This window comes from Pecten maximus, chromosome 17 (genome assembly GCF_902652985.1).
Source record: "Pecten maximus chromosome 17, xPecMax1.1, whole genome shotgun sequence".
NCBI lineage: Eukaryota > Metazoa > Mollusca > Bivalvia > Pectinida > Pectinidae > Pecten > Pecten maximus.
The window spans coordinates 17696003-17718052 of NC_047031.1; the positions used below are offsets into that span (position 1 = coordinate 17696003).

Below are 22050 nucleotides of genomic sequence, written 5' to 3' on the forward strand. Positions count from 1 at the left end.
GTACCCGTGTCGGTTTGTATTTTCGGGGAGCTGAGAAACAGGCCGGTCTGTACTGTCGTGGTACATGTAATATCCTTTAGCAAGACACTTGACCCTTATTACTCTGGATGGCATGCGACGGGCCTCCGTTAGGTTGATCAATGTGGTAGACACCAACTACTACAAGGAGACCCTAACTCATAATGACCCTATCAAAAAAGGTTACCTTATATCAGGCCCAAGTTTTGGAAGCTTACTGTTCTGTACGTACCAGCAAAACTGTACAATATTATTAATTAATTGAAAACTTTAATCTGCACCTAAATTATGGCGAAAGTCATGAAATAACGGTGTATCAACCTAAATTGACCGCAAATTAAAACTTGAGTACAAAAAAATAATCAAAAAAATACGATAAAGAAAAATATCCAAAGTTGTATGAGGTCGGTGTCTTCTTCGAAGACTGGGCCACCGTGACGCCTGTTTTTATAGTATTATCATACTGAAATATCATAGTCTGGATACGGTGGATGATAACTCATCTGTTAATATTACGCATCTGGTCTCGGTTTCATCAACGTTTCCTAGCTACGGAAGTTCCTAAAATTTCCCTTCGGAAAGCATTATTAGATTTAAGGCGATAGACCTCGGTTAAAGAACTTTCCACTGTAATGCTTTCCTATGGGAACTTTTAAGTTACGGAATTTCTTCAAGTTTAGGTATACTATGAATCTGGGCTTGATAGACTCCGAGCCCTGGAAGCCTGAAATAAATGCCAGTGCGTAGCATGTACATACTGTAATTGGCGTGCACTTTATCCCGCGAATAATGTCTCTTGCATTTGCGGAGCTCTTCATTTTGCGGTGGAAGGAATATTATTTCAATGATGGCAGCAATAGTTCTTAAAAATTAAAAAAAAAAAAAAAATTCAAGGGTAATTTTAATTCCTGACAGATTGTCTATGTATTTAACGCAAAAATAAACATCTGCGAGAAAGCACGTGCATGTTTTAATAAACGGTCTTCGTTTTAATCGTATTCCTGGACGAGTACGACCACCAGGGTGCGCTGTCGATAATTCTGGCGCCAGTCCGTGGTTCGATCGGGTAGTCTATGTATATATCTAATCGAGACAACCCTATTGTTAGCTTTGTTGGGTATATACTATGGGGGAGTGGTTTTTTTCCCCACCGACCAGAAAACGTCCCAATACACATGCTGTGTACATAAATGACATTGCAGTAAATTCTGGGCCGGCTTACCATCGGCCAGGGTCGAGGGCACTTTTACCACAGGTGACCGTGTTATACACGCACGAACATTTGACAGAGTAAACGGTACACCTATACATATATATGGTTATATAAATATATATATAAATCCCCAATGGCTTCTGGTGTGACTTATTGTATCTTATTATAGAGACATGTCAGAGTAATACTCGTATATAACATCGACTCGTGTCCCCGGGGGACGGGAGACCGGGGTCCCGTTTTGGAAAGGAATGATGATTAATCCTTCAAATTGTGCTTTGAAACATCCGAATTATTTGAATTTTTATTTTTTTTATTTTTTAAAATTTAGCTGATGGAATAATTTATCTTGGGCGACCCTTAACAGATATCATTATCGGAAGCCGTATACGTTCTGTTGTGACGTCACAGTTTCGTTGTGGGCGGAGTCAGACAGGTAAAAGTACATATGACGGGCTGACCGGTCCGGTAGTAAATAGGATGTGTACTTTCCAGGATAACATAAATTTTATCCAATGTATGGAACAGCCGCACAAACTATGTCATTTAACACATTTGGCCATGACGCATGCACTTTTACCAGAAAATCTATATATCATGCATGTCATAATCTAGATATTAAGAATACACTCTTGATTAAAATTATTATTGCTGTCGTGCGGTGTATAACAAGGCCATGATACCAACACCGGCATTTATCACTGGTGTAAGTGTACTCTTAAACTACAGGTGTTGAATTTCTCATTAAGGTGATTATACACCTGGATATCGTACAATGTAGGTACCCATCACATATCTCTCTGTACAATGGTGTGTATTTCTTCGTTTATAAGTATAATGTGTATGTAGCCCGGTATCTATCCCTTTTTAGGGACGACGACGACGACGACGACGACGATGATGATGATGATGATGATTTTTCGGTTTGATGGTTAGTCTATTACCAATCCTCCTCCTCCTCCTCCTCCTCCTCCTCCTCATCATCATCATCATCATTATCATCATCATTTTCGTCGTCGTCGTCGTCGTTGTCGTCGTCGCTGCAAATGCCAATTGTAACGGTATAAAGACTCGGTATATGTTGTGTTTTACGTACTCACCAACCTGTATATTCAGATCTGACGATGTACATTTGTAAGAGTATTTTAATGAGATGTCTTAATAAAGGTGCACTAAACAGGTAAAACCTGAAACAGAGTTTTCAATGTCATTCATGTCTTTTTCATACGGAATCTCAAAATTGATGGTGTTTTAATACGGAAAGTATCATAAAGAGGGGTTCTCTTACCAAATGAATGTCTTTATTGTAGGGACTTTTAAAAGTCGGTCTCTTAACAGAGGTGACCACTTATCAGAGCCGATATCTTATCAGAGGCGTCCCCTTAACCGTGTATTTCGTCCCCTTAACCGTGTATTTCAAGCCGTAACTTGGGGAGGGGGGGGGGGGGGGGGGGGGGGCTGATAGCCGTAACTTTGGAGAGGTGGGGGGGGGGGGGCTGATAGCCGTAACTTGGGAGAGGAGGGGGGCTGATAGCTGTAACTTGGGAGGGAAGGGGGGGGGGCTGATAGCCCTAACTTGTGAGGAGGGGGGCTGATAGTCGTAACTTGGGAGGGAAGGGGGGGGCTGATAGCCGTAACTTGGAAGGGAAGGGGGGGCTGATAGCCGTAACTTGGGAGGGAAGGGGGGGGGGGGCTGATAGCCGTAACTTGGGAGGGAAGGGGGGGGGGGCTGATAGCCGTAACTTGGGAGGGAAGGGGGGGCTGATAGCCGTAACTTGGGAGGGAAGGGGGGGGGGGCTGATAGCCGTAACTTGGGAGGGAAGGGGGGGCTGATAGCCGTAACTTGGAAGGGAAGGGGGGGGGGGGCTGATGATAGCCGTAACTTGGGAGGGAGGGGGGGCTGATAGCCGTAACTTGGGAGGGAAGGGGGTGGGGGGGGGCGGGCTGATAGCCGTAACTTGGGAGGGAAGGGGGGGGGGGGGGCTGATAGCCGTAACTTGGGAGGGAAGGGGGGTGCTGATAGCCGTCTCTGGATTAGATACACAGGAAAAAACGAATGGGTATAAAAACGAAATGACTCTTGTTGATGTCATAAATAAGGAGAAATACAGATAGCGACGCTGACATTTCAGTGGACATTTAATACGCTCAGAAAATGTCAACGACGACTTGAGGAGATCCGAGAATGTCTAAAACGATCTATCTATCTCTCTGTCGCGTGGCATTCCTAGAGTACAAAGCCTACTGGCCCACTTTACCAAAGCCTGTTTGGACTTCTAATATTTGACGAGTCGGCGTTCCCCGGTTTCCAACTAACATCCGTTTTACAAAGCATTTTTCTGACCCTAATATACAAGTGCTTAAGATAATAACCCACTTTTTAGAGTGAGAGAGAGAGAAAAAAAAACCGGGTGAGGTTATCGCAGGTCTCGGTATCCAAAGTCTGATAGTTTATTTAAGCTTTTAAATCTTTTAGCTGTTAAAAGATCGAACCATTATGGCACATCCTGAAAAGGGACGCCGGGCGCTCACACATTTACTTCATACCGTTACCTATTTTGATATCTAGGTAGCTTATAGATATTCCTTTGAAGCGTAATACAAAGAAAAGAAATTCTGACAAATGATACCTTTTACTTTGTCAAATGGGTAAACAAATGTATTGATTTTAAACAGGTAAGGAAAGCCGTAGATCCACGGGAGACATCTTCGACGCTCCGGTCATGCTCTGTGTAAGAATCTTGCCAACATGGCAAGAATTATGTATATATAAAATTCTACCGAGTTATTAACGTAACAAAAAGATTGATTGGTTAAAAGCTTTTGTGACAATAAACTATGTTAAACATGCATTTTATGTTCAAATAAACTAACTGTAGCGTTTATCATGAATACATTTTGCGAGAGATGCGCATGCGTGCATATTGAAGCCTAAATGTTTAGACATTCCTAACAATATGCAATTGGTAGCAACTTATTTTTATATAAATTGTACTCCTGATTTACGTCACGTTTTTATGAAGGTATCAAATTAAAAAAAAAACATTTTACGAGACAAAATAGATATGATTTTAATGCATGTTTGTTTAATTTCGTAAAACATACGAAAATAAAATGTACTTTTAATCAATGTCATTTTCCAGAACAAAGGTAAAAATACTGCGAAAACATACATTATGTTAAGGAACACGGTCCCGGCCTAGTTAATACTGAACATACAGACAAATCTCTGTATCTCGATGTCAAACGGGTCATAAAAATACTTCGAGATATACTGAGTATTCGAGAAAACATAATAGAATTTTACTGCATTTTAACTTCGACTTAAGCAGGTTTTCGGGTTATCAGAGTTCGAGACAACGTTATTTGATCCTCAGTAATGTTATGGTCTATCAGAATGATAACTCATGCCGAGATGTCATTTTTCGTTGGTTTAAATTGGAACATTAATCCATGCCGAGATGGCCTCTTTCATATTTTTAACGGGCACTGCCTCGCCCCAGTAAACCGTACAATGGGTGTATCAACAGTATGGTCACATGAAGCGTTATAAATCAAAGACAACAGAGATTATGAACCTGCGAATATATTTGACCATCGTGACGTCAACATGACCGATGGTCATTAATATCCTCGCCTAGTCAAGGTCAAGGTGTCCAGTTAAGTGTTAACCTAACCCAACATACGTCATGCATTGGGAAAGATTTCGTCACGATTTAAACATCGATAGAAAAGGTAGATACACTGTACGTTAATAAATTTTTATTTCTTGTGGAATAAAGGTATGTCTGCAGCTTGTTTTCTTTTCGATATGGCGTGAGTCGTTCGTTCGTTCGTTCGTTCGTTCGTTCGTTCGTTCGTTCGTTCGTTCGTTCGTTCGTTCGTTCGTTCGTTCGTTCGTTCGTTCGTTCGTTCGTTCGTTCGTTCGTTCGTTCGTTCGTTCGTTCTTTCGTTCGTTCGTTCGTTCGCTCGCTCCTTCGTTCGTTCCTCTGTTTGTTCGTTCGTTCGTTCGTTCGTTTCGTTTAATCATTCATTCGTTCTTTCGTTCGTTCGTTCGTTCGTTCCTCTGTTTGTTCGTTCCTCTGTTTGTTCGTTCGTTTCGTTTGATCATTCATTCGTTCTTTCGTTCGTTCGTTCGTTCGTTCCTCTGTTTGTTCGTTCATTCGTTTCGTTTGATCATTCGTTCGTTCTTTCTTTCGTTCGTTCGTTCTTTCGTTCGTTTGTTCGTTTGTTCGTTCGTGCATTTATTACTCTTCATTTACATCGGAATTTTCATCTTTGAATCTGTCAAGATCATAGGAAGACGGAAGACACAATAGAAGAAAAGAAAAGAGAAACAGGAAAGAAACCTCTGATATGGAAACGGATGCAACTTGATTTTACTCTACTCAATACCCTCGGTAGAAGACATCTACAAATATACACAGTCTAAAAAGAAGAAGTAATTCTGCATGGTGTTTCACATAAGTCGCCTCATTACTTTAACTGTCATATTGTTTGTTTGATTTTTAATTGTTTCATTTTTGTTTATTCTGGCGGGGTGCAAACAGAAAAAAACAACTTTCATCCTCTTTCATTGTGTAATGTATTTCTATAAATCACGTGTAAACAGTTGTTAATTCAAACATGTTCCCTTAAGTAATATCACAATATCACAACATCTGTTAATTCAAATACCAATATATGACTCAGTAATGATGAAACGTGGAAGTGTTTTTATTTTCCACTGTTGTCTGTAATGCTTTCTCCATGTCGAGTTCGTGTAAGTCTTCTAGATTTATCTAACCGCTGTCACCTCCCAGATTAAACATTAAATTTGTACTTTTAACATTTTAAAACTTTTTAAGTACTTCATAAAAATAGGTAGACGTATTTATTGTCGGAGTAGGTACCAGGAGATTGAGAATTATAAGAAATGTACTTTTGAATACTGTACTACTAACAGTACATTGTACATGTTTTTATATATAAATCTAACTGTAGCGATGACAGCTTAATCCTATTGAAAACGTACACGTTATGATTGGCTATATGTATATGACCATTTAAGGGATACAGATATTACTGTCATTTTAATTTCTTTCTACGATAATGAATTTGATTTCTGAAAATATCTTTGATTATCAGTTTTAAGGTAATTGTAAAATAAATGCAAAAATTGGATGTTGCATTTAATACAAACAATACTTGAAGATTTGAGTTACGTCAAGCCCAAGTGATTACTCGTAGAGTGCTTAGTTTTTGTAACATTTACTGTAACAGTAAAAACAGTTCTGACTAACCTATGATTCGATAAGATATTCAGTAGGCAGGGAAATTCGGTATCTGTTTAACGTATGTATAGTTCACCGGGGATTCATGTATGCTGAGCTAGCCACCAGCTACTTCAAGGAGACTCAAAACGAAACTGATTTTTCACTGGGCGATAAACCTAGCACAGCTACAAACTATGTTTGATATATACATAGACTGCATATATAAATATACATATTTTACAACACTCATGTAAAAAAAAACAAAAAAACTATCGAGTACTTACCGCTGCGCCATGCGTGCAACATATCGAGTACGCGAACCACTGCGCCACGTGCGGAACCGATCTTTATTTAAATACTATCAGTAAACCTGATTTGCTTTGATTTTAAATGTGATATAATGTCGCTGATAAAATTTTACTTTACCGTAAAGTAATTAAATACATGCTTCGTAATGTGATATATGTATATCCTGGAGAGTACACAGCCGGAGCTGCCATTCGGCACTTAAGCCGGAGCTGCCATACAGCGCTAACAACTTACACACGATATTACCAACTCTGTCTCTCTACATACTCATTTACAGCTGAGTCGAGTGGAACACAACAGAGTAAATGATAAACAGTGCCGCGCCGGGACTCGAACTCGCGACCCATCGGTCGCCAGCCTGTCATCCAAATACATATATGTAGAATCAAACTATCAAGGCTATCATGAGATTGTTTGTTTGTTTGGTCGAGAATTTTATTATTCTTTAAATACCTATTTATATCAACTGAATACTAAATGTTGGGCCTACGTGCTGAAGCGTTCTTTAGGTATGGTGGTCGAAGTTTATCCACCCTGAATAGCACCCTGAATTAGTACACCGACCCCTTCTGTATATAAACCTATCTGAGGACACACTTTAACCAATATTTGTACTTTAAGACACGCCCTGCGCTCCGTAAACAGGACCATAACCGCGTCGGTGTAAATCACAGGGGAATTACCTACCCGGCATACTGAGGGTGAACTCTCGGTAATAAATCAACAGGTCTTCTATAGACTCTGTGAGATAATTTCTACAAAAATATGTCACTATAAAACTTACCCCCAATTAAACGAATGTTTTATGACTAGAAAAGCTCCTAGTTTTTTCTCTCATCTTAAAAGTGCAAAATATATAGATGCGTATGAGAAAGGGCATGAAACATTGTTAATATATATGATAAAGCGTTTAAGTCAGATCGCGAGATATATAGGATGAATATACGTTTCTCCCATTTCAAAATAATAACATATATGAGATGTACTTTTACCTACATAAAATATGTACCTTAAGTTGCTCGTAAATATACAATGTAGACCAACGGCCCTAAAAGTACACATGCGCAGCAGCATATTTTCACGCTCACCGGTTTTGACTATCTCGAGCTAACGTATAGTATTATATACTTAATTAAAACTAAACAACTGTACAATTGGTTGAATTCCTATTTGGCAAATGACCTATAGAGATGAACACGTAAAGGCACGAGGTCAAACGAGAATTGTCACGAGATTACGTTTCAATCCGAAAATTAGCATGCGTTTTTCTTTTAACTCACGATTTGCTCGATGAATTAATCTAAAAGTACAACTTTTACGATTCCTTATAAGAAGTAAACAGGATTTTAGTAACTTAACTGTTTATCACATAGCCATCTCGGCGGTTTTTTTTATTTCCTTTTTTTCTATTTATGACTGAAACGTGAAGAGATTAAAATGCTTACGCCCGTTCACTTATCGACATTTTATCATCAAAAGAAATATTTTTTGCGACATCATCATTTTAACCTTTGAGAATTATAAGTTGTAGAAGAAATGAAAATATTTTAAAGAAATGTAACATAATGATTATAAAATACAGCAACAAAGAGGGAGAAGACAATCGCCTCATGTCGACAAATTCCGGCAATGCCCGGAATCAAACACGGAATTTGCCGAGCTGTTGCGATTGAAACATTGAAATCTATTGAACAGGAAGTAAGTGCGAAAATGGAAACGGTAGCGACGAGTCGTCTTGGGATGTATCTTAAGAATACAAAGATAATCGCAATATCTCGACCATCTCCGTCAATTCTCGGAATCGAACTCTGGACGGAATTGGTCGAGATGTTACGATTGAAGGTAAACATTGAAATTCATTTTACCGGAAGTGAAGTTATGGAAAGGGAAACAATGCTGACGGGTCACCTTGTTACACAATTTATCGTTGACGTAAACTCTTTATTGTCGGAAACAATCTGGACAAACTTAAGTGAAATTTGGAATTGGTTGGGAGGGCCCCGAGGGCGAGGATTGGAACTGGGCTGTGTATAGTAAAGGTAAACGGCCGAGAATGAGGTCAAGGTCCAGGCTGAAAAAATGGTGAGATGTGGTTTACAAGAATTTGAGGTAAATGTCAAGGTCGGATTACAGGTAGGAATCAAGATCAAGATTGTGTTGAATCATTGTTTGTTTGTTTGCTTATATTTTTGTTTATTTGTTTGTGTAATGTTTGTGTTTGGGAGGAGCTTTATCGCATCCAATAACCAAGGTCAAATGATGGCTTGGTTGCAAATAGGCAAGAAATCTTACAGTACATACAGTAGGGGCCTGAATAGTAATGGAAACAAAGGCAAGGGATAGCTCGGGTGGGGTCGGAGGATGAGTAGGGGTGGGGGAGCCGGGAATTAAAGGGAAGGGAGGGTCGAAATGGATTTTATTATTATTATTTTGCTAAAATTCTTAATTAAGGGTTATGTAGACGATCGTAGACTGAGATAGGCGTAGGTATAGTTTAGGGTGCCTTAGAGAGGAGACAAGGAACGGGGTTATTTCGAGGGTAGAATCCAAAGTAGAAAAATTAGTGGTGGACACTAGTAATTATTGTATTTTGAGAACCGTGAGAGGATTTTAAATCTAACAAGACAGAGAGGAGGTCTTCGCCGCGACGACAATTGTAGGGCAAATATCTGACGAGAACGTCGATGACAAAGACCTGACCGATGACAGCCCCAACTAGAGAGAGATTAACATACCTTACGCATTGTCCGTGTCTAATTAACGTTAATTAATCACTCAATGTAATTAGGGTGATCTGAGAGATTGTTAGAAATTCTCGTACCTCTACCGACATAAGTCGCCGCTGGAGGGCGCCCCACACAGTCTGTCGGGGAGTCCAGTGTTTCACTGAAGACCTTACAAGATATTCTATGTGTGTAATATCCTTAACTGTACTATTTCTGGCGGTGGCAGAGGTGTGGGGTAGGTTTACTTTGTGGCCGGTTGAACATTCTTACCCACATTTGTAATGACTCGATACACATAAAATAAGAGGGATTAAATTATTTGATTACTCATATCGTTAATTAGTACTTCAATTATGTATACACTGCAAATGAAACGAGTCGTACAAACTATAGTTCTTGTGGTTAAGTAGTCGCGATCAGAAGTTGGAATAAGGGTAGGAGAGCTCAATGGATATGAAGGATTTAGAAAGAGTGACAGTTAAAGTAGCTATATTGGTCAAGAGAGAGGAGCGATTGGGGGTAGACGGGGTAAAAGAAATTGAGGAGAGGATAGAAGAAGGGTAGATAAGTGGAAATAGACAAGTTGGGGCTAGGAGGGGTGGCTAAAAGGGGCGAGAAATGCGGTAGATGGATGAGGAAGAATTGAAAGGTTGGTCCTTGCGTCATCGTAAGAGTGTAGGGAGGAAGTGGATCGTGGGGAGAGATAGAGAAAGTGGAGTGGAGGGAAAGGGATAAACTGGAGTGGAAGAAGAGAGGAAGGAAGTGGAGAGGAGAGAGTGAGGAAGGAAAGGAAGAAGAGAGAAGAGGGAGAAAGTGGAAGGGAAAAAGAAAGGAAGGAATGAAGTGTAGCAGAGGGAGGGAGAAAGTGGAGTGGAAGGAGAAAAGGAGAAAGTGGAGTTGAAGGAGAGAGACAGGAAGTGGAGAGTAAGGAGAGAGGGAGGAAGTGGAGTGGAAGGAGAGAGGGAGGAAGTGGAGAGCGAGTTAGTAAGGAGAGAGGGAAGAAGTGGAGTGGAAGGAGAGAGACAGGAAGTGGAGTGGAAGGAGAGAGGGAGGAAGTGGAGTGGAAGGAGAGAGACAGGAAGTGGGGAGTAATGAGAGAGGGAGGAAGGGGAGAGTAATGAGAGAGGGAGGAAGTGGAGAGTAATGAGAGAGGGAGGAAGTGGAGAGTAAGGAGAGAGGGAGGAAGTGGAGAGTAATGAGAGAGGGAGGAAGTGGAGTGGAAGGAGAGAGGGAGGAAGTGGAGAGTAAGGAGAGAGGGAGGAAGTGGAGAGTAATGAGAGAGGGAGGAAGTGGAGAGTAATGAGAGAGGGAGGAAGTGGAGAGTAAGGAGAGAGGGAGGAAGTGGAGAGTAATGAGAGAGGGAGGAAGTGGAGTGGAAGGAGAGAGACAGGAAGTGGAGAGTAATGAGAGAGGGAGGAATTCGAGAGTGTAAGGGAGAGGGAAGGAGAGGGGAGAGTAAGGAGAGAGGGAGGAAGTGGAGTGTAAGGAGAGAGGGAGGAAGTGGAGAGTAATGAGAGAGGGAGGAAGTGGAGTGGAAGGAGAGAGGGAGGAAGTGGAGAGTAATGAGAGAGGGAGGAAGTGGAGAGTAATGAGAGAGGGAGAGACGTGGAGATGGCAGGACGAGAGGGGAGGAAGTGGAGAGTATGAGACGAAGGGAGGAAGGAAAGGCACAGTTGGAAGTGGAAAGGTAGAGACGGGCGGAAGTGGAGTGGAGAGTAATGAGAGAGGGAGGAAGTGGATAGTGGCAGGATGAGAGGGAGGAACTAGGAAGTGGAGAGTATGATGGAGGGAGGAAGTGAGGGGTAATGAGAGGAGGGAGGAATGGAAAGGGAGAGTACTGAGAGAGGGAGGAAGTGGAGTGGAAGGAGAGAGGGAGGAAGTGGGAGAGTAATGAGAGAGGGAGGAAGTGGAGAGTAATGAGAGAGGGAGGAAGTGGAGAGTAATGAGAGAGGGAGGAAGTGGAGAGTAAGGAGAGAGGGAGGAAGTGGAGTGGAAGGAGAGAGGGAGGAAGTGGAGAGTAATGAGAGAGGGAGGAAGTGGAGTGGAAGGAGAGAGGAGGGAAGGAAGTGGAGGGTAATGAGAGAGGGAGGGAAAAAGGGGAGTGGAAGGCGAGAGGGAGGATAACGTGGGAGAGTATGAGAGCGGGAGGAAGTGGAGAGTAAGGAGGAGCAGGAGAGAGGGAAGGATGGATGAGTAAGTAATGAGAGAGGGAGGAAGTGGAGAGTTAAGGAGGAGCAGGAAGTGGAGGAGGTAATGGGGGAGAGAGGAGGAGTGGGAGAGTAATGGAGAGGGAGGCGGAAGTGGAGGCGTAAGGAGCGAGGGAGGAATGGAAGAGTTAAGGAGCGAGGGAGAAGTGGGCGGAGTAAGGAGAGAAGAGAGGGAGAAGGGTAGGCAGGAGGAAGGAGGAAGTGGAGTAGGAAAGTGGAATGGAAGGAGACAGGGAGGAAGTGGAGTGGAAGGAGAGAGGCAGGAAGTGGAATGGAAGGAGAGAGGCAGGAAGTGGAATGGAAGGAGAGAGGGAGGAAGTGGAGTGGAAGGAGAGAGACAGGAAGTGGAGAGTAAGGAGAGAGGGAGGAAGTGGAGAGTAATGAGAGAGGGAGGAGTGGGAGAGTTAATGAGAGAGGGAGAAGCTGGAAGGGAAGAGAGAGGGAGGAAGTGGAGAGTAAGGAGCAGAGGGAGGAAAGGGTGGGAGATATGAGAGAGGGAGGAAAGTGGAGAGTAAGAGAGAGGGCGAAGTGGAGAGTGAGGAGCGAGGGACAGGAGTGGAGATAAGGAGAGAGGGAGGAAGTGGAGAGTAAGGAGAGAGGGAGGAAGTGGAGTGGAAGGAGAGAGGGAGGAAGTGGAGTGGAAGGAGAGAGGGAGGAAAGTGGAGAGGAAGGAGAGAGGGAGGAAGGGAGGACTAGTGGAGCGTAAGGAAGAGAGGGAGGGAAGTGGAGAGCAATGAGCATGAGGGAAGGAAGTGGGTGGCGAGTAATGAGAGAGGGAGGAAGTGGAGAGTAAGGAGAGAGGGAGGAAGTGGAGAGTAAGGAGAGCGGGAGGAAGTGGAGATAATGAGAAGCGGGAGGACGTGGCGTGGAGGAGAGGAGGAGGCAGTGGAGAGTAATGAGCAGGGCGGACGGCAGAAACACCCTGGAGCGTCCTGCGAGGTGGCGCGCGAGGCAGTGGAGAGTTCCTGAGAGAGGGAGGAAGTGGAGCGTAATGAGCGAGGCAGGAAGGGGAGGAGGTAAGGACGAGAGGGAGGAAGTGGAGGGGGGTAAGGAGAGAGGGGAGGATAGTGGAGAGCGAATGAAGAGAGGCGGAAGTGGTGGAGTGGAAGGCAGACTTGAGGAGAAGTGGAGAGTAAGGAGAGAGGGAGGAAGTGGAGAGTAAGGAGAGAGGGGGAAAACCGGGGGGCAGGGGGGGGCCCGAGGCGGGGGGGGGCCCGGGGGCGGTTGGGAGGGCGGGCCGCCCGGGCGGGGGGGGCGCGGTTTTTTTTTTTTTTTTTTTTTTTTGGCGCGTCCGCGCGGCGGCCGTGCGCGTCCGCGCGCGGGCGTGCCGTGGCGCGTCGCGCGCGGGCGCCGTGGGCGTGCCGTGCGCGCGGGGCGGCCGTGGCGCGTCGGCGCGCGGGCGGCCGTGGCGTTCCGCGCGCGGGCGGCCTTGGCGCGTCCTGCGCGCGGGCGGCGTGGCGTGCTGCGCGCGGCGGCCGTGGGCGTCCGGACGCGGGCGGCCGTGGCGCGTCCGGCGCGCGGGCGGCCGTGGCGCGTCCGGCGCGCGGCGGCCGTGGGCGTCCGCGGCGGGAGGCGTGGCGCTGCCTGCGGGCGCCGTGGCAGCGTGCTCCGCGGGCGGCCGTGGCGCGTCCTGGCCGCGGGCGGCCGTGGCGCGTCCCTGCGCGCGGGCGGCCGTGCGCGCGCCCTGACGCGCCCGGGGGGCCGTGCGGTCCGCGCGCGGGCGGCCGTGGCGCGTCGGCGCGCGGGCGGCCGTGGCGCGTCCGGCGCGCGGGCGGCGTGGGCGTGGCCGCGCGCGGCGCCGTGGCGCGTCCTGCGCGCGGGCGCGCGTCGCGCCTCGCGGGCGGCCGTGGCGCGTCCTAGCGCGCGGGCGGCCGTGGCGCGTCCTGGCGCGCGGGCGGCCGTGGCGCGTGCCTGCGCGCGGCGGCCGTGGCTGGCTGCGCGCGGCGGCCGTGGCCGCGCCTGCGCGCGGGGCCGTGGCGTGGCCGGCGCGCGGGCGGCCGTGGCGTCCGCGCAGCGGCGCCGTGGCCGTCCGCGCTCGCGGGCGGCCGTGGGCGTCACTGCGCGCGGGCGGCCCTGCGTCCTGCGCGCGGGCGGCCGTGGCGTCCTGCGCGCGGCGGCCGTGGCGCGTCCTGCGCGCGGCGCCGTGGCGGTCCTGCGCGCGGCGGCCGTGGGGTCCTGCGCGCGGGCGGCGTGGCCGTACGGCGCGCGGCGGCGTGGCGTCTGCCGCGGGCGGCCGTGGCGCGTCCGGCGCGCGGGCGGCCGTGGCGCGTCGCGCGCGGGCGGCCGTGGCTGCGCGGGCGTGGCGCCTGCGCGCGGGGCCGTGGCAGTCCGGCGCGCGGCGGCCGTGGCGCGTCCGCGCGCGGGCGGCCGTGGCCGTCCTGCAGCGCGGGCGGCCGTGGCGTCCGCGCGCGGGCGGCCGTGGCGGTCGAGGCGGGCGCCGTGGCGTGGCAGGCGGCGGGCGGCTGGCGCGTCTGCGGCGGGCGACGTGGGTGGAGGCGCGGGGCCGTGGCGGTCGGCGCGGGCGGGTGGCGCGTCTGCGAGGGGCGGCCGGGGCTGCGCGCGCGGCCGTGGCGGTACGGCGACGCGGGCGGGTGGCGGTCCTGCGCGCGGCGGCCGTGGCGCGTCTGGCGCGGGGCCTGGCGTAGCGAGCGCGCGGGGGAGTGGAATGGCAGGGGCGTGGCGGCGAGGCGGCGGAAGTGCTGGTATGGGGGGAGGAAGGGTGCGGAGGGGAGGAAGTGGGGTACGAGGAGGGAGGTGGATGGAAGGAGAGGCAGGAAGGAGGTAAGGGGCGGGGGAAGTGGATTGGTGAGCGGAGCGGAGGAGTGGAGAGGGGAGGGGGTGGCGGGGGGAAGAGGGAGGCGGTCGGCGCGGAGAGACGGGCGCAGTGGCGTGCGCGGCGGCCGTGGCGCGTCGGGGGGCCTGGGGAGGGCGGTCGGCAGCGGGGGCGTTAGCGGCGCTGATTCGGCGTCGGGGGTAGCGGCGGGGCCGGCGCGTCTGCGACGGACGGCGTGGGGTTTGCGAGGAGGAGTGGAAGTAAGGAGGGGGAAGTGGGTTGAGAAGGGGGAAGGGAGAGTTAAGGGAGGGGGGAGAAGGGGAAGTGATGATAAGGGGGTGGGGTATGGCGAGTGGGGACGTGCGAGTAGGTAGGCGAGGAGGTGGGCGTCGCGGGCGGGAGGGCGTGCAGGACGGGCGGCAAGTGGGCGTCATGGACGGGCGGAGTGGCAGTGCCTGCGCGGGGGCCGTGGCGGAGGCGCGGGGGCCGGGCGCGTACTGCGCGAGCCTGGCAGTCCTGCGCGCGGGAGGGTGGCGGTCGGCGCGCGGACGGCCGTGGCGCGTCCTGCGCGCGGGCGGCCGTGGCGCGTCCGGGCGCGGGCGGAGTGGCGTCGGCGCGGGCGGCCGTGGCGCGTTGCGCCGGGCGGCGTGGCGTGGCCGGCGCAGCGGCCGTGGCGGTCCGCGCGCGGGGCGTGGCGGTGGGCGGGGGCCGTGGCGCGTCCTGCGCGCGGCGGCCGTGGCGTCACTGCGCGGGCGGACCGTGGGAGGGGCGAGAGGGCAGCCGTGGCGTGGGGGTGAATGTGGAGCCTGCGTGTTTTTTTTTTTTCGTTGACATGTTCCTTAAGTCCACAGCTATTGCTCGCCGCCACCCATGTACAGTAATATATATATACGTCACCGATTCTAGCCCCGGTCTCGCCTTTTATCTCAATTCTATTTAAACCGTACTTTCCAGTCACCAAAAATAAATACACATATGTACATATTAAGAATGTACTTTATAATGATCACAGCAATAGGTCGATAATCGATCTGATCAGTATTGATCAGTATTGATCTGTAGCGATTGGGTGTCAAGGTTCGACTATCTGACGCGGATTGTGTATTCAGAGTGACACGCCCCCTACTTAGTAAATGTGAGCCGGGGATTGAACCCTTTCATGTGGCATATAAGGGGCAAGGTTTGCGGTCAGTACCGGTGGTGAGTAGGGCGGACCGGGGAGGGGGTTCGTACGTATATATAACTCTTAAGTACGTTATATAAGGGGCAAGGTTTGCGGTCAGTTTAGGAGAAAGAGGTATTAGGGGGAAACGGCGGACCGGGGAGGAGGAGAATTATATCTATTTAAGCCTTAAATTCATTATGGAATAAAAGGGTTAACATTTGCGGTCAGTGGGAGTCCGGAGGGATATGAGGGAGAGGGGGGGGGGGGGGGGGGGGGGGGGGGTCACAAAGTACACGTACACAAGGTTAAACAGGAGGGATTGGATGTATCCGGCCATATAAATCTATAACAAAAATATATAAAAAAAAAACTAATAAATAATTTAAAATTTGATCATATTTAGATTTTAGACACGAATACAAAGAATTGTTTAAAATAACAGACACCGTTCCATGAACATAACCGTGCTACTGATTTCGACTGACAAAAGTAAATAGTCGAGAAAAAAAAAATTAATTATATCAAACACTTGTAAATCATACCTGTCTAATAGAGCAATATTTACTGAAATAAACAATTTGATTAAAAACAAATAATAATAATAATGCGAGGTAAGGGAGTTTGTTTTGTGACCAGACAATATCAGATAGACATATAAAATACCTTCAGGTTCAACATTTTTATAATCTGGTCAACAACGGCGACAAGATACATACACAAGGCAGGGGAAAAAGGGGAAAACGAGACTTTAAGAAAATGTCACATGGATAGCAAGCACGCTTAATTAAGGCGTATCCGGTCCTGCATGGTTAGGATAGGAGAGATGGGGTTGGCGGAAATCCATATGTACTCTGGCAATAAAAATAAATATATTTACTGAACTGTCAATATGCCGATAGCTCAATAGATGTTCCTCACCTTCTATTTGCAGACAAGAGTCTGTAACAAGCAAATAAAAACAGTCTGCTTTAGATTAAAGATTGTAAAACTGTATGAGAATGTTAGAAGATATTGTTCATCATTGTGACATTAAAATGTATCGTTCTCCTTTCGGTAAAAATCTCCGGTAAAATGCTGTTGATCTCCACCATCAGGAGACAAATTTCTGCCCCATTGGATACAATAAAACGACAGTTAACGATTTAGAGACCAAGATCATTTAATTTTTGCTCTTCTTGCCTTCAAGGCATTTCTTGATAAACATTACAGTGTATTTTGAATCAGAAAAAAACTTATTAAAAGTGCATTACGAGGAAAAAGGTCCCTACGATTTTTTCTTTCTCTCACGTTAAATTTAACATGCAGGAACTTTATATTCGTATTCATTTTGTCTTTTGTCTTGTTATCATTGGCGATAGAATAATGACATACAGGGTCACACGGTAGTCTAAACAATCTCCAAAAAACAATCGATGGTTTCCCAGTCTTTGTTGGGAGTTACCTCCCTTAGAACTTTGTTACTTGTGGGGAAATTGATTTTAACGCTACGTGTAGAAAAGGTCTATCAATTAGTTCCCAGAGTTAGTACACGAAGGTCAAGTTAGCAAAAACAGAATAAGGGCAAAATGAGAAAGAAAGTTTTTTAAGAAAAAAAAAACAAGAAAGGATGTAAAAGTTAAAGCAAAATAGTACATGAAGATTTAGTTTCAAAAAAAAAAAAAAAAAAATTAAGAAAAACAGAAAGAACAAAAGAAAGAAAGAAATAGTACGTGTATGCCTTGTTACCAAAATGAGATAAAGATAGAAAGTTTTACAAAGAAAGCAAAAAATAAAGAAACACAGAAGGAAGGAAACAAATCTTCTGATAAAAAAAAGAAAAAAAAAGATGAAGAACAAGATAGGACATATAGGTCTAGTCCTAAAGAAAGAAAGAAAGAAAGAAAAATAACTTGTAGGTAAATATACAAAAAAATAAAGAAAGAAATATTTGAGAGAGAAAAAAAGAAACAAAGAAAAAAGTAGTATGTGTAGGTCTAGTTACCAAGAATAAAGAAAAAAGAGAGAAAGAAAGATAGAAAGATAGAAAGAAAGAAATAGTATGTGTAAGTATAGTTACCAAAAGTGAAGAAAGAAAGAAAGAAAGAATTAGAACTTGTAAGTCTCGACATCAAAAAGTAAAGGCAGAAAGTAAACATTTGAGAAAAAAAGGAAGAAACAAGAAAGAAGTAGTAGGTGTAGGTCTAGCTACAAAAAGTTACAAAAAGAAAGAAACATAGAAACAAGTAGTATGTGTAGGTCTAGTTACCAAAAGTAAAGAAAGAAAGAAAGAAAGAAAGAATTATAATTTGTAGGTCGAGATATCAAAAAAGGAAAAAAAAAATTAAAAAAAAGGAAAGAAATAAAGAAATAGTATGTGTAGGTCTAGTTACCACAAGTAAAGAAATAAAGAAAAAAGGAAAGAAGGAAATAGTATGTGTATGTCTAGTTACCAAGAAAGAAAGAACGAATAAAAGAAAAACACAAAAAAATCAAACAAACAATCAAACATACAAATCAACAAACAAAGAGTAAATGTAGACCTATAGCTACCAAAAAGGGATAAAAGAAAGAACTTGTTTAAAGAAAGAAAGAATAAAAAAAAGTAACTGTAGGTCTAGCTACCAAAAAAGGAAGGAAAGAAAGAAATAGTACATATAGGTTTAGTAACCAAAAGGTGAAGAAAGAAAGAAGGAAAACAATACGCGAATGTAGGTCTAGCTATCACAAAGAAATAAAAAAAAATGCATAAAGTATTTAATTGTATTAATGAAAATAATGCGGGACAAAATATTTTGTGTAAGCTGACTGTTTCGACAGGTGGTGCAAATAAAACCTTTGAGTTGGTGGTGAGTGTCACCGTTATAAACAGTGGTCGTTATATACGGTCATCAATACAATAAGTGATCGTCATAATGGCTGTCGAAATAGTGAATGGTCGTTATAGGCGGTGACCGGCAGAAATGTGATTTGTCGAAATAGTGAATGGTCGTTATAGGCGGTGATCGGCAGAATGTGATTTGTCGAAATAGTGAAAGGTCGTTATAGGCGGTGATCGGCAGAATGTGATTTGTCGAAATAGTGAATGGTCGTTATAGGCGGTGATCGCAAGAGTGGGTCATGGATGTAAGCTACCGACGGGTATTATGTCGACGAACAGGGATTGGTGGTGTTGTGAATTGGATGTTAAGATCACACGAGTGGTCTCCCTTTATCCTCCTGCATTCCTGCGATTAAAATTGCTTTACAAATGTTCTGTTTTTCGTTTAAAACAAATCTACCTTAACCAACCTCTCCCACTCTTTTCCCAAATACACAACCGTCCATACACATAACTCGGTCTCGACTGAAACATAGGAAGATTTATAACTGAACTTATCTGAGAGATAAAACAAATCACCAGTCGTTTTTTAGAGGCAGTGACCTAAGGGTGGTCGAATTGCACGAGTTACTTCCCTTACTATGACCCCCCCGTCGTTCAAACTCTATCGAGCTATTATTATACATATGTATGTCAAATATTTACAGTAGTTTCCATTTCTGAAAAAAAAAAATCTATAATTTTTTCAATATTATTTTTTTAGACGATATGTACACATATCCTCTATTTCATTGTAACGGTTGATGATATTGTTGCTTTCAGAAATTATCGGAGTTGTGTTTTTCAATGTACACATATATATATTGCATCTTATCAATAGCAATAAAAAGTTTATTCTATAATTATGTTCTATGTCTGTAACACCAAAAAGAAAGGTTAATGGGTCTTTGGGTAAAGGTGTTACTTGTTAACCAAAATTTCTATAAATAAAAGTAAGAATGTTTTTATAACTCAACATTCTTAAAATAGATGAAGAATATTGTCCCTTCCAATGGTGCAGAAGGTACATTTTTTCAGTTTCTGAAAGTAAACAATATGCTGTATCCTAGATTGTAATGAAAATGAATAAGTTTAGTATCATCAATAACCTCCCTTGGTAACCGAAAAATAATAGCTAAAAATAATAATTTATTAGATAACCAAATTTTGATTTAATTTCTGTTTATGTTAATTTATTATTAAATTGATACACGATTGGTATGTGATTGATCTACAAAAGTAGTAGGCTCCTCCTACACCTGAAGTCTATAAAGTTTTGCGTGCTCATTAAGTTTGAATAAATACATATTTCTCCTTATAAAACTGAGGTGATGAGGAGAAATCAGTGGTTTTCTTAAGTGTGTATGCTACATTATAGTGTGCGTGTTGTTTTTAAGGATTATCTCCCTTTACAACTTATCCATCTCTTGATAATGACATAAGCGACATCAATCTGCTAATGTTTATATATAATTACCAGCATCTTTGTATCTCCCTTTCTTTATACTGTAGTGTATTTATTCCTTTACGATGGATTTTCAAGTTTTAAGATTTTTAATTGACGTGTGAAGTTTTTAGATATATCAACCATATAAGTACTTAAACTAGCTTATCTCCCTTTCTCACTCTGAAACTTAAAATATGGATAAGACATGTCCAAGAGACGAGAAGATAAAGCCCACTTTAATTTATCATCTTAATATTGAAGAGACATTTGCCTGACTACCGTTCTGACAGTGTAGAACACTATACATGGGAGTTGTCTCCCCTGTTATGGAATCTTTTGTTTAGTATAAAAACGTATTAGGGTGATACTTCTGTGCCCCTTTGTGAAAACATTATTCGGAAAACCGCAGTTTGACAACAAATTTGGAATCCCGATAAAATCATTTCTGGTGGTAATAAACTTGACAAAATGTTACAAAATTCACCTTCAATCTCCTCCTCTAGGTTTTTGAAATAAAGGAGAAATGATATTTTCACTAATCAATTGATTAAGCTAATCAACTTTGGAACAACTAGAAATGATCAAATTATTAATGAGTTAGTCAGTAATGTATTCACGTGTGATCCATCATCGAAATCCAAGGGTTTTTTATGCTGACCTTCTTCGTAGAGAAGATACAGGCCGTAAATTGGATTATTTTGGTGTCGAAAAAAATGGTAATTTTTTCGGCAGAATAGGTTGATTTTTTTTCATTGTCATCCTTATAAGTCACATCAAACTCTCCATCACACAAACCTGCTATACATTTGTCTTCAATTAATACTGAATTTGCATTAATCGGTTTGAAATAGCGGCGATTGCTTTTGAAGCTATGGCGGTTTTCAGACCGATCGATCTATACTGTAACCAATATAATTTAATTACATCATTTTTATAAAATACAAACAAGTACTTGATTAACTGATATCTATTCACGTGCATAGTCATTTATATACAATCTAGGCACGTGCCAGCAATCCTGTATTGTACTGTATCGACAGCGGTACTCTTTAACATTGATTAAATGTTGGGTTCTCTCGCTTCGTGTACAACCAGTGTCGTGTTTGAGCCACAGTCTCCGTCACGATAGTAACTAATGGATACCACACTGACCATTAAACCGAGGTGGCCGAGTGGTTAAGGTATCCCGACACTTTATCACTAGCCCTCCATCTCTGGGTTGTGAGTTCGAAACCTATGTGGGGCAGTTGCCAGGTACTGACTGTAGGCCGGTAGTTTTTCTCCGGGTACTCCGGCTTTCCTCCACCTCCAAAACCTGGCACGTCCTTAACTGACCCTGGATGTTAATAGGACGGTAAACAAAATAAACCAAACCAAACCATTAAACTTGGGACCTCTTAAATGTTACACAGCTATGATGGGGACAAGACTTTTGTTTGGAAAAGCTGAAAACAATTCTACATTATAGTGAATTGTATTTTAAATTCACCAATGAAAATAGGATTTGTCCACTGTAGATTGTGGAATTGGCTATGTAGCTGGCCGGCGCTCTAACTGAATGAGATATCGCGAAGAAATTAACGCCCTAATAATGATGCTTGTTAAACCGAAAGTTATATATACATATTTTCAAACTACACCAACAGAGTATCATGTACATATATAACTCCTTCGGATCGGAATTAGATTAAATATTAATCTACTTTACCAGAAGCTCAAACTTTGGAGATAGGTCACAGAGTATTAACGGTTTGTATTGTATAGATACCTGTATGTATTATCATTCAATCCATCATAATTACTCATTGTCGGATAAATCTAAACAGATTTCTATTCTGTTAGTGTCACATGATATAGTTTTGATGTGAATAATTGACAACCAAATCTTTCCTCTACCATTAAGACATTTGACTGGCTAAAGCCCCTACGATTTATTTATAATTGCCCATCTAAGTCCTTAAACTAGCTTATCTCCTTTCAGTTTGAAGCTTAGAATCATACGCAGGAGACAAAAATTATAAAGCTCAAAATTAATAGTTTCAATAGAGAACACGATATATGAGAGTAGCCTCCCTTGTTATGGTATTACCGAGACACAAAT

General features: G+C 44.5%; 2 protein-coding genes across 2 annotated transcripts in view; both read right to left on the reverse strand.

The window, feature by feature from the left end:
* The window catches only part of LOC117315082 (cytochrome P450 3A12-like), a 95262-nt gene that overhangs the window by 49208 nt on the left and 24004 nt on the right, over positions 1–22050 (reverse strand). The window lies entirely within an intron of this gene.
* Positions 12421–22050, reverse strand: part of LOC117315176 (basic proline-rich protein-like) — a 64080-nt gene continuing 54450 nt past the window's right edge. Inside the window, exons 2-3 of the mRNA XM_033869321.1 lie at positions 13091–15307; positions 12421–12693 (exon numbers count right to left, since the gene is read on the reverse strand). Of these exons, the coding sequence (XP_033725212.1) occupies positions 12421–12693; positions 13091–15307 (2490 nt within the window). The remainder of the gene's footprint in view (positions 12694–13090; positions 15308–22050) is intronic.